This window comes from Syzygium oleosum, unplaced genomic scaffold (assembly GCF_021117445.2).
Source record: "Syzygium oleosum isolate NSW1041296 unplaced genomic scaffold, Sole_v2.1 Sole_v2.20, whole genome shotgun sequence".
Lineage (NCBI taxonomy): Eukaryota > Viridiplantae > Streptophyta > Magnoliopsida > Myrtales > Myrtaceae > Syzygium > Syzygium oleosum.
Window position 1 is genome coordinate 5,470,634 of NW_026607504.1, and position 12,322 is coordinate 5,482,955.

The following is a 12,322-nucleotide window of genomic DNA, read 5'->3' on the forward strand; positions in this document are numbered from 1 at the left end:
CGTGTACTCACCAAGAAAAGGAATTCATTGGGCGGAATAAGTGGAATAAAGGTGAAGCAGGTTGTAGGGTTGCAATTGCTTCAGCACAGTGTTACTTCCCCATGATTGAGGATTGCAGGGCTCTGCGAATAAATATTTGGAGGTTTGTTGCTGTAGGGAACGTTAATATTTGACATATGCCTGTGATCGGCAACTGTTGAATTGTACAAGATGTCCTTCAAATTCTTGCTACGGCTTCCCCAGGATCAAGTAGAATTTTGCAGACAAGGTGGGGATCAAAGTCCTACGTGTTGCTCCTAGTAGAGAAGCTGCCTTCTAATAAAAGGGAGAGGGAAAAAATTAAATCCGAATTACGTCAAAAAGGGAAACTTTTGCCTTGTGTTCCTGAGCCATCCTTTTCTATTCCCAGAAAATCAGAGAGAAGGATTGCTTAGCCTTTTCTCAGAGAAGAAATAAGACAAATAATAGTTTGCAGTTGGTTGTAGTGCATGGCATTTCGATTACATGAAGAACTGTAGCTATACAAAAGGTGCCTACACTACTGGTCCTTGAAGTGGGCAAGACCTTTTGACCAAAAAAAAAAAAAGAAAAAGTGCGCAAGACCTCCCCGAGCATCTACTGCCGCTGAAAACTCTATGATTGACTTGGTTGTCAATGTAAATCCACCTAATTGTGTTTGGCCAATCATACGACAGTTGCACCTAACGGTGTGACCTTTATGGGTAGCTTCCTTCTCATCTTGACAGTTGGAAAGGACACGATCTCATCTTTCTCAGCTATCCAACTGCGCAGCAGAATGCAAGAATAAGCAGCGGGCAGATGATCTTGAGAAAGCAATATGACTGATTAGCAGATCTTTCCGTCACATTATCTAGGCAAGGAAGGAAGAGGTTACCAGTATGTGGTGACAAAGTGATGAAGAAAGATTGAGATCTCGAGCCTGGACAATTCTAAGCCTGGACATAGCCTCTGTCCACCACCAAATGGTGTAAAGCAGGTGTTATTGACCGCGGCTCCTGTTTTCTGCCAATAATGAATCACATAGCAAGCATATAGCATGAGTAATTGCTTACTTTCTGCCAAGTTGCCTTAGTCACGGGCAAATAAGAAGATTAAATTGTTTAAGCAGTTCTTTGAGCATGATTTGAGGACCAGGAAATCTAATTTCCAGCAAGACTTGTGAATGGTGATGTCGGCCGATACAAAGACATGGGTCCTTCAAATATCTGAATTACAGGGAGTGGTTCCTAGTAATGTTTTAGTTAGCTGCTCTTAATACAAATTCTTTTGGCCAGTGATGTCTGACACAGTTTGAACATTTTGTCATGCAAAGTATGTTGCTCGAGTTAGCATCAATGTGCTCACTACTGATTCTTGTGCTTCAAGATCGGAGTTTCTCAACACCACAGCGTACGTCTATAACTATTCCTTTCAATGACTCTTACTTCCTGAGGTTACCGCAATAATTGTCGACGATGTAATAATTTAGCTTATTGATTGGAGGGAGTTATCAGATTCATTCTCTAGTCTGTGCACAAGTAGAGAAGAGATGCTTACCTCCCATCTCCAAGGATTGAATTCATATGGATCTTCATAGTTGTCTTCATCCATGTGTACGGAGATAAAGGATGCCAAAACACACCACCCTTGTGGTATCAAGTGACCTGCATAAACACCAAAGAGGCTTTAATAAATGCAGAAAGATACTTATCAACTTTATGAATGATTTTTCCCTTCTAAACAACCATGGAGCAAATTTTATTTTTAAAGAGACAAAAAATAAGACATACAACAAGATTCACCTTTGATTTCCACATCTTTCAGTGCTTTTCTCCAGACCCCGTTAATAATATTTGCCAATCTCAGGGTTTCGCTAATCACCTGGGACCATATAAGAAAGCAAAGATGAGGTGAATACTTCTCCAGTTATTTTCATTAAAAATAAACTGGACCTTTTCCAGTAACGCATGACTCCCCATTGATCCTTTTCCAGTAACGCATGACTCCCCATTGATACTTACATTTTGAGTAAATGACAAAGACATATAGTCAGTCCATCCATAGTCATCACCAGAATCAGCATTCTGCCTCTTCAATTCCAGGTTTTCCTCCTAAATGATAAACGACAGCAGTAAATAGCATGTGAATGAATCTCGATTAGAATTGCAGCAAAGGATTAAGGCCAATCCTAGTGATATCCACTGAATTGTTCTCATTTAATAGAATCAAGAAAAGTCATGTTGAAGGTTGTCTTGACCACCTTTGTGACAAAAGGGAACAAAGGGTGTTCTCCTCCGAAGGCCAAGGTTGGCTTAGCTCAACTATCTATGAAAGGGTCAAGCCTTAATAACATATACAATTCCTTTATATACCATTTTGTGCCCTAACTAGCCAAAGTCTCTGGAGCACTAGACCAAGGCAGATATAGTAAATTTTATTTCCCACAAACACAAAAAGTGTTCCTGAAAAACTTAAAGCCTAAAAGAGGTATAACTATCTCCCTCTATTGCAAGAAATATCCATAAAACTAATGGATATTAAATATTGCCATATGGAATTTTTGCCTCATGAAGGACTTTGAACAGGGTGAGAGATTATTGGTGTGAACTCTCTTATAGTGAATCATACTTCGTTGTTACGAAACCTGAACCTCACAACATATAACTGTGTCAAGTATCCAGTTGAGGACTTGGCCCTACCTCTAAACACTGATCAGAATTCTGTGACCAAGAGAAACCAACTCTTAGTATCTAGTCCTCAAAAGTTTATTAGCGCTTCCTGTCCTTGAAAGGACACATACATTTCAAGCACTCTATGGTCCAATAACTTCAAGCAGGGGCTGAGAAGTGAATAAAATCATAAGACATCATGCTAGCCTATCGCACACAAAAGATGAAAAAACACCTTACCATCAAATGCTTTAAAGCGACAGGTGAATCACTGAGAAATTTGATGGCCAGGGTCATGGCTGTGGGCACAGTCTCTTCTCCTGGGATCATCATTTCAATGATATTCCCACAAATAAAGTCCATTGGAAGGCATTGCTTCTCATTGGGCTCACCATTATCATATAGGAGCACATCAAGTGCGTCATTCGGTGTGCCCTTTCCATCTGATTCCTCGATAGAAAGTTTTCTTTCTTTAACAATTATTTCGACCTTCTTTAGTAACCTCTCCTTGGCCTACAAAACAGAAGTGAACCTGGGTGAGCATCTAAAAGCAATCGCTTCAGATAATTGTCATTTTTAAATTGTACCAGCTCTTTTACCTTCAGAGACTTGTATAGTCTTGTTCCAGGAAGTCTGATAGGTACACATATCAAACCTTTGATGAATTCCTCGAAATCTCTCTTTAAATCGTCGAGGTCTCCACCGGGACTGATACTGATCAACATCTTAACCAAAACTTCGAATGTGATCTGTGGAACCAGAAAGAAAATCCACAATGTCATTCTTTAATATGTAAAGTGTCCATTTCCTCTGTGTGTGTGTGTGTGTGTGTGTGTGTGTGAGAGAGAGAGAGAGAGAGAGAGAGAGAGAGAGACCTTTTGAATTTCCTCTTGTATGTGTATCACATGCATGTCTTTCCAACGAGCCAAAGTACGTTTAACGCTGTTCTCGATGTCTTTGGTTATACGAGCTTTAAATTGTGGCGATCTTAAGAAGCCCCCAATCAGTGCGTGAACCCTCTTTTGAAGATATCCATTCGTTTGCAGGATAGAATTCTGTCCCAGCAACTCTGTAATTGATTTAGGATAAGCAGGGATAAAAGTGTTCCCATGGTTTTGCAGAACCACCTTATTCACATCAGGATCTGTGGACACAATAATGGGCGTTCCCAAGATGTGTGTCTTGAACACTTTGCCGTACCTATGAAGAGAGAGAGAGAAGTAAAGAAACCGAAAGAAAAGTATCTTCCCTATCTGTTTTCCCGCTATGAATTGTATGCATGGATGTTTAATGTAAAGAAACAAGGTATCATCTCATTAGAGGGGATAGGAGTAAATATCTACACAGTGATCCGTAAGGCAACAGGATTTTTAGTGTCTTCCTTCAAAATGCTCCTTGTTCTCACGATGTTACTACTCTCTCCCCTTTGACATGAAACTTATGAGCGCATCATATTCCTCGTATATCTCTCAGGGAGAAATTGTATATTTATAAAGATTTCACGACACACAATAAGGCTAAAAGACCGGAGCAAGAAAAAACTTTGAAAGCAGGCATGCATCAACATATTGTCCTTTCAAAAACATGATCATTCGATTTATGATTGCTTGACAATTTTGGTCCCCCTTAAATCATTCTCTCTTCCTACACAGCTTATATGAAGAAATGACTTTGAAGACTTATGATTGTTCGACAATTTCCATCATCCTTAAACACATAAGCATTTGTTTCATTTTGGTATTATTTATAGCTCTTCCTTCTCTATCAAATATTTATTGCAATTCCTATGAAGTTTTCCTAGTAATATGAACTCACAGTTATTTAAAACAAGGATAAAAATGGAGCACTATCATGATGCTGATCAATTGAGTGGATATAACATTTGTCCATGCATTCTCTCTCAGGATATTTGTCAAGGTAATTGTCTAATTTTTGACGCTACATCACACCCACAAAGGCTTTATATATGTCCCGTTCGCCAACTCAGACGAGATCCAATAATACACGGAATAAACAATCACACTCATTGAAGTGACAAGATTCGATACAACGAGGGTCTAAGAACCACCATAACTCGAAGGAATGTAACTGCTCACATTGGCCTACATAAGCCAGGAAACTACAGATCTTCTTCGTTGTAACTAGCTGGGTTGAGAAAATATGGAACGCGAAAACAAATTTATGTAGATAAATGCACTTATGTTAGTCAAACTGAAAGATGTGGGAACCCCTGTGCTATTAACAAAAAATTTATGCAGCTAGAGACGATAAGTGAACTTACAGATGTTTGCGCTTGTCCATGAAGCTGACAGGTCTGGAAGTGTATCCACAGGCAATGAAGTCGAGCGTTTCTCCGATAAGAGGCCAACCCGAGCTGCCTTTCGGAATCCCGCGCCTCTCATATATCTTGTTCTTCGCCGATTTATGTCGATACCAACACACCGTAAGAACAGCCACCAGAAACCAAGTTCCCCAAATCCACTCCATCTCGTCCCCAACCCAACAATCAGGGAATGGCAAAACAGGCCGCTTCAATTTTGACTGGGCAGAAACACCCTCATTCTGCTTGGCCTTTCACGTTCTCTCGATACTTGACTGTACCCTGTAAACACGATATCAATGCAGTAAGATGGAAACTTTAATAGAATGTGTGAAAATTTCCTATATATTTCGATATATCATGGAGATTTTGCATAATCTTGAGAGATAAAACCAACAGAATTATTCTAATTATCTTTAATATAAGACGATATTCTAGAGAATTATCCTAATTATTTGTAATAAGCGCCTGACATCTCACATCTCACGAATATCATCAAACTAATTGCAAATGAAACGGGTTTATTTCACTACTTTTTACACTTCCAAAAAGACTGAAACTTAAGATTTTGCAAAGATCAAGGATTCAAGATCATCCATCTCTTCGGTAGGGTGCACGGCTAGGACCCATGCGGGCTCCCGCAGACGAGCACGCCCCCCGACGCCCGTGCTCGGAAAGCGGCGAGGGCGGCGAGGGGCCACGTGCGCACGTGCGGGCCGCGCTGCCGCTGCCGCTAGCCGCCCACATTGTCCTACCTCTTTTTCCTTCCCCCTTTCTTTTCTCCTCTCCCTCCCCGCAAAACTTTCCCGCATTTTCTCCCTCCTTTTCCCTTCCCGGCGGACCCTCCGACGGCGACGGCGACGGCGACGGCGAGGCTTCGAGCCCGGCTCTCCTCAGCCCCCGCTCCTCCTAAACCATGTCTCTCAGCCACCGACTGGGACGCGGGCTGCTAAATCCAATCCTTACGCCCGAAATCAAAAGAACCGCAAAGAAACGAGCGGGAACGTACGTACCTGCCGCTCCCGCGAGAGCCCGAAACCAGCCCACGCCGGCGATGCTCCCTCCCTCTCCCTCTCCCTCTCCCTCTCCCTCTCCCTCTCCGTCACGGGACCGAGCGAAGGAGGTGTCGGGAAGGAGGAGGGGGGATTCTGGAGGGGGTGTTAAGGAAAGCTGGCAGCGGCAGTAGTGATGGCCATGGGCGGTGTGGTCTGGTGTGGTGAGGGAGGGAAGGTAAGCGAGGGGAGCTTCGGTCGGGCTGCGTGTGAACCAGCGGTACGTGCGCTTGCCTTCCTTCTCCTTATACGGGGTTAGGCTGCTAGCATCGCCTCCATTATTGCAGAGCACGTGGATTTTCCCCGCCCTTAATTTATTTTTATCTCGTCTTTCTTTTGTCTTTTCTCTTTTATTTCCTTGCCATCGTAGTCACATTCTCCTCTCCTTTTTTTTTTTCCTCCCTATTTTAGATTGCTTTGAATATTTTTCCTTTTTTTTTAAATTTTTTTTTATCCGATCTACTTTAACTCTCAACTTACTCTCGAATTTTTATCATTTTTTTTTTAGAGCGCGGAAGTTGAAACCTATATTTAAAACTATCCCTCCCCCTTCTCAAATAAGAGGATGGCCACCGAAGCAAACCTAGTGATTTTTTTTTTTTGCACTCTTACAACATGGGAAGAGAAAGGGAAAAAAAATTATTTATTACGTCGAAATGGGGAAAAGGCAGAATATTTTTAGCTTTCGATATTAGATGAAGATATGATTTAATATTTAATTCTTATAACAAAAAAATACGTGAAATTTAGTGAGAGAGAGATGCTTCGAATTGAAGATGAATAGATCAGCACGATAGAGATCTATGACAGCCGGAATCCGAATATAGAGAGAGATGGCGACCCCATTCTCCAAGAGAGCGTCGGTGATGCGAAAACAATTATTTGGTATGGGTCACGTGGCATGCATGCGATAGGATGATGTGTATGAGTTCTACTTAGAGGGTAGCTCGATCGATCGATTCCGAAACTGTGCGAGCCAAAAAAAAGGGCGTGGAAAAAGGCCCCGCCCATTGTTCCGCGACGTAGATACGAGCCTTTTAAAACGGCTTTATATGGATCTAATTTTCTTTTATGATTAGAAGGCGGTCTACCATGTAACAATGATTTATTAATATCAAAATTTCAAAAGAATTGTATTAAAAAACTATGATCGCCATATTTTTTTGAATTTTTTAATTGATTATTTAGATGATAAGGGCGGGATTAATCGTTGGGGGGTTTTAGAGGTGGGCCGGCCTGTAAGGGCTGGGCCTACGCTGGGGATTTGGACGTGTTTCTAGAAAGACAGCACAAGAAGATAAAACAATCATTTGGGTCTTGACCCCAAGCTCGAATGATCCTGGCCGTTCGATGCCGCCTTGGAAAAATGAGTTGAAAATTGGAAATTATTTGATAAATGATGATGATCAAATCATGTGAATTTGATGGAAAACCGTTCGCTTGAATTAACCACATATATATATTTGGAGAAATGGAAAAAGATCGAATGTCAAATTGAATCCGAGCACCGAAATCGCGCGTACTTCATCGACCGACCCCGAGCCGGAGCTCGTGTGTGCGATTTTCTCCTTTAAGTTCTTGGATCAGGTCGTCCTTGTCCTTAATTTATCTCAGTATAAGACTTCTCGAGATTTCGCATTCGAGCTCAAGCCCCAACTCGAGTCACTGGAGGGCAAGATCCAACCCGTTTAAGTACGCATGACTTCAAATTGGACCCATGCAATGATGGATAGGTTTAGGATGACATTGAACGACCAAATTAAAGACATTGCAAAATCCTTTTCTTTATTTATATTTAGGGGAAAAAAGCCATCGAGAACCCTAAATTATATCTATCATGACACATTTATCTTAAACTTTTTTTTGCAAGATGGAAATCCCAAACTATAGCCACTCCGACACATTTAAACTTATTTTGTGACATTAAAAACCTCAAAATTGTACTTATGTAACACATTTATCCTTCATAAAAGTTTCGTCTGATGATTTTTCAATTGCTTGCTTTCAAGGTGCCCATTGACAGAACTTTGACAGACAAGCATAAAAGTTTGGAATTTTTGATATCACGTGAAAACGTTTAGGATAAATGTGTCACAATTAGGGGTGAGCATGGTTCCAGGTTCTACCCTGGAACCTAAGAACCTGATTAGTGAGAACTTGTAGGTTTCAGGTTCCAAGGTGCATGGGTAAGTTTCAGGTTCCAAAAATTGAGAAATCTGTTTCGACGGGTAGGTTGCAGTTTCTAGGTATGTGGAACATAGAACTTGGAATCTAAACAAGTTTTTTATTTTTATTTTTTCTTGGTTTATGTCTTCACGTGATCCTGTGGTGTTTTATGGCGTTAGATGATGAGTTTATAATCTGGAACCACTAGTCTGAACTTTCATTATATGATTTGTTAATGCTTTATATTTTTCGTGTGTCTAAATATAAGTTGTGATTAGTGGATAATAGCAGCAAGTGGTAGTCATTAAAGGTGATGATTCATTGCAATTATTTAATTAATAATAGAGGTGGAACCTGGGTAGACCCTGGAACCAACCTGAAACTTGCGATAGGATAGATTTCAAATTCCAAAAATCGAGAAACCTATTCTCATGGGCAGGTTCCAAATGGAACCTGTACGGAACATGAAATCACTCATCTCTAGTATCGATTCACACAATGACTTTTCATTTTAATTGCATTTATTTGAACCGTAATGCTACGAAAACTAGTCGTTTGTATTCTTTTTGGCGAATGACAAGCTTGTTCGGTATTGTTGGCTTCATTTTTGTTTTGTTTAACTAAAAAAAAAACAGAAGAACTTGTTAGACCCTGGAACCTACTCTTGAACCCGTGACAGGGTAAATTTCAGATTTCAAGTTCTGACGGGTGGATTTTAGATTCCAAATAACAAGGAATCTATATCTGAGAATAGGTTTCAGGTTCTAAATGAAACTTGTAAGAAATCTGGAATCGCTTATCGCTAATCACAATCGTATAGTTTAAAATTTTTGGTGGCTTTTGCGTCGGCCAATCCCGCGAGCCGCTTCCCTACGTCTCTTCCTCGATTGGGCGGCGCTCCAAACGCTTTCGCCCATCCGACACGTCGGACGGTTGGGGAAGAAAAGACAAAATCGTCGTCGTCTTTGACTTTCCACGCCGCCACCGCATCATCATCATCGTCTTCCTCTGTCCCCGACAAAGTACAGTTTCATTTGGCGTCTCTCTCTCTCTTGCAGCATCGAGGACATCGCCTGGTCGTCGCACGAGGATGTCGTCGGTGCCGTTCGAGTACGAGGTGAGCCACAGCAGGGTGAGGACGAACGGGATATGGATGCACGTGGCGGAGAAGGGGGAGGGCCCCCACCTGGTGCTCCTCCTCCACGGCTTCCCGGAGACGTGGTACGCCTGGCGCCACCAGATGGCCTCCCTCGCCGCCGCCGGCTTCCGCGCCGTCGCCCCCGACCTCCGTGGCTACGGCGACTCCGACTCCCCTCTCAGCCCCGCCGCCTACACCATCCCCCACCTCGTCGGCGACCTCGTCGGCCTCCTCGACCACCTCGGTCATCGCCAGGTTCGCCACGTTCCATTTCCCCGCCTCCCCGTCCTCCTCCTGGTGACTGCTTAACCGAATTCTCGCCGCGGCCTTGCAAAAAGTCGCAAAATTTTGTCAGTTGATCTGTTGACCCGATGCTCCGAATATACTCATGAACAGAACTTTTCACATAGAGCTTCAGGAAGCATCTCATGAAAAAACTAAAATTGGTAGGTGAATTTGAAAATTTGAAACTGTGGGTATCGCAAGAAAACAACCATATCAATTAGCAAATAGCAAAATTTTGTATTTTTCTGGGCAGATTTGAATTATCAAGTGCTTTAAGGGCAATCTTGCTGCTGTCCTATGTAGAAAACTTTGATGGTTACGATGAGCAATTACTGTTATACGAAAAGAACCAATGCTCCCCGCTGAGATGCAATCTATAAATGACATGGCATATCAAGACACACAGCTTCGGTGTTCTTGGTTGGTGTGTTGTAAGTCGTGCTCTAAATTTAGGGACGTAATTATGTGGTTTGGTCAGGCATTTGTGGTGGGACATGACTGGGGAGCAGTTGCAGGATGGTTCCTGAGCTTGTTCAGGCCTGATTTGGTGAAGGGCCTGGTTGCTCTCTCTTCTCCGTATTCCCCCAGATCTCCAGGAATCAGAATTCTTGATTCGTACAAGCCGCTCGGAGATGGTTTCTTCATCACTCAATTTCAGGTACTTTTTTCGCTTTTTGCCGCAAAAACGGAGTCTGAGTTGCTCACACCCAACTCGGGTTCTGTTCAACTCTGCTCGCGGCGACTTCGCATCAATCTTGAGCGATGAGCTATTAGCTCAGTTGTTGTTGATTGATGTTCATTCAGTTTCACTTGTGTTTGGCATGGCTGAGTCCGAAGCTTGATTCTGAGTCATGCACTATATTTCGATGTAGCCAGTCACTGAATCATGTTAGGATGAGTATATCAACGTATAGAAGTGTTCTGAATGTTGTGGTTCTGGTTAAGGCTTTAGCTCAGACGATAAAGCGAACAAATTACAGAACTGCCTCAAAGTCAAGCATGTCAAGTACTTCACTCCACCGAGCTTTCAAATGAAATTTAATTGAGTTCATATGATGATTTAGAAAATATTGGCTTTCTAAGTCAGTGTAGATCCTAATAGTTCATTACACTGGTTTATAGGTCAGACCAATGTAATTCGTGGACACTTTGTCCGCGTTTTCCAGTAATCATTAGATGGAGTCGTGAACAAAGTCAGTTTCAGCGTATAAATCGCTTAGAATTGCCTTAAATGTGAGCATGGCACAAATTTTTGATTGGCAACGCAACTACTTTGTGAGTAACTGAGTATCATTATCCTCAGTCACTCTTCAAGTTCATTGATGTTGCTCTGCCACATGCTGTTGGATACAACAGAAGCCGGGAAGAGCGGAGCGGGCGTTTGCGAGATATGACTATTTGACGGTGATGAAGAAGCTGCTCTTGCACAACAAAAAGGAGATACTAATTGCTCCTCCTGGAATGGAGATCATTGACTTCGTGGAAACTCCGGCCACATTGCCCTCCTGGATTACCGAAGAAGATTTGCAGGTCTACGCTGACAAGTTTCAGGAGTCGGGTTTCACTGGCCCTCTCAACTACTACCGAGCTATGGACTTGTGAGTGTCTAAAATCTCTCTCTCTCTCTCTCCACAAGTACTTTTTCACAGAAAGAACCGCGACTCGACCATGCATCAGCTGGCTTTGTTAAGAGACCCAACCGCTATCGTTTTGGTCAACTGCATATGTAACAAAATTGACCCCATTCAGTAAAATTTCATCGACATGGGAGATGAGTTCAACTGTGTGTTTAATGGAAGCAGGAATTGGGAGCTTCTTGGGCCGTGGGATGGGGCAAAAATCACAGTGCCTACCAAGTTCATAGTCGGCAACAAGGAGCATGGTTTCGAGTCGGCTGGTGCCAATGAGTACATTAAAGGAAAGATATTCAAAGACCTCGTTCCCAATCTTGAAGTCGTCATTCTAGATGGGCACCGTTTCATCCACGAGGAGAGAGCGCAACAAGTTTGCGATGAAATTCTCAGCTTCTTTCATAAACTTTCTGTTGAATAGCAGCTTTGATTGGTCTTGATCATACTGCAGAAAGTTTCTCAATGTGCCATTACCTCCCCCACTTTCTCTCCACTGTGCAGTGTACTCGCCAATGTCAGTTAAACAAAAGAATGAGATTGTTTTCATTGTCATGTGCTTCTTCGTTTTCATGGTCATGTGCTTCTTTGGTCCTTCATGGAAAGCATCACGCATTTTCTTCCTGATGTCTTCCCTTGCTTCGCTAAACGTTGATCTGGAGCTTTTGGTCTGTAAAGCTCGCAGCTTGTTTATGTTGAGCATCGTGGATTCGCAGGCTGACTGAACTAGCATGGCAAGTTATCTTGGGAACCTGAATAATCAATCTTCAAATGCAAATGATTGGAGGTTGGAACACATGCTTTACTAGTTACATGCGAGTTTGAAAGCATGCCGTAGACAATTCGACGGCAGCGATAATGTGCATACATATCTCTATCAGAGATGGAGAAAAATTACATATAAACAAACAATTTGGGGGGGAAAAGCAATCCATTTTCCTATAAATTAATTGAAGAAATGATTTTGTTTTAGATCCTGTACTACCTCCTCATCCATTTGAATATTGAACTAATCTTTTGTTACCTTTAATTTTTTGCCAAACCTCTATCAACATATCAAAAAT

At 42.1% G+C, this 12,322-nt stretch overlaps 2 protein-coding genes across 3 annotated transcripts; one reads left to right on the forward strand and one right to left on the reverse strand.

Annotated features, from left to right (window-relative positions):
* Nucleotides 1-350: 350 nt before the first annotated feature.
* Nucleotides 351-6,168, reverse strand: LOC115693190 (3-epi-6-deoxocathasterone 23-monooxygenase CYP90C1). Of its 2 annotated transcripts, none has more exons than XM_056320305.1 (10): nucleotides 6,003-6,168; nucleotides 4,951-5,264; nucleotides 3,545-3,869; nucleotides 3,257-3,418; nucleotides 2,910-3,182; nucleotides 2,022-2,111; nucleotides 1,803-1,881; nucleotides 1,558-1,664; nucleotides 896-1,023; nucleotides 351-784 (listed from the first exon to the last, which is right to left on the reverse strand). In XM_056320305.1, exons 2-10 carry the CDS (start codon nucleotides 5,154-5,156, stop codon nucleotides 685-687), a joined length of 1,470 nt encoding a protein of 489 aa, XP_056176280.1. In that variant the 5' UTR covers nucleotides 5,157-5,264; nucleotides 6,003-6,168; the 3' UTR covers nucleotides 351-684. The 2 variants fall into 2 exon arrangements, with proteins under 2 accessions (XP_056176280.1, XP_056176281.1); XM_056320306.1 differs by having other exon boundaries at nucleotides 3,269-3,418; nucleotides 6,003-6,162.
* Nucleotides 6,169-9,204: 3,036 nt separating this feature from the next.
* LOC115693209 (uncharacterized) lies at nucleotides 9,205-11,813 on the forward strand. Its single transcript, XM_030620189.2, has 4 exons — nucleotides 9,205-9,600; nucleotides 10,109-10,288; nucleotides 10,987-11,228; nucleotides 11,433-11,813. The coding sequence occupies exons 1-4, from the start codon at nucleotides 9,298-9,300 to the stop codon at nucleotides 11,680-11,682; spliced, it is 975 nt and encodes a 324-aa protein (XP_030476049.1). The 5' UTR covers nucleotides 9,205-9,297; the 3' UTR covers nucleotides 11,683-11,813.
* The last annotated feature ends 509 nt before the right edge of the window (nucleotides 11,814-12,322 follow it).

Bases quoted from the DNA above. Each gene is read 5' to 3' on its own strand.
- LOC115693190 (XM_056320305.1), bottom strand. From the start codon at position 5,156: ATGGAGTGGATTTGGGGAACTTGGTTTCTGGTGGCTGTTCTTACGGTG. The intron at 3,183-3,256 runs GTACAATTTAAA...TCTGTTTTGTAG, and splicing joins CTCTGAAGGTAAAAGAGCTG to GCCAAGGAGAGGTTACTAAA. The intron at 785-895 runs GTAACCTCTTCC...TCTGCTGCGCAG, and splicing joins CACTTTGTCACCACATACTG to TTGGATAGCTGAGAAAGATG.
- LOC115693209 (XM_030620189.2), top strand. From the start codon at position 9,298: ATGTCGTCGGTGCCGTTCGAGTACGAGGTGAGCCACAGCAGGGTGAGG. The intron at 9,601-10,108 runs GTTCGCCACGTT...TGGTTTGGTCAG, and splicing joins ACCACCTCGGTCATCGCCAG to GCATTTGTGGTGGGACATGA. The intron at 10,289-10,986 runs GTACTTTTTTCG...TGGATACAACAG, and splicing joins TCTTCATCACTCAATTTCAG to AAGCCGGGAAGAGCGGAGCG.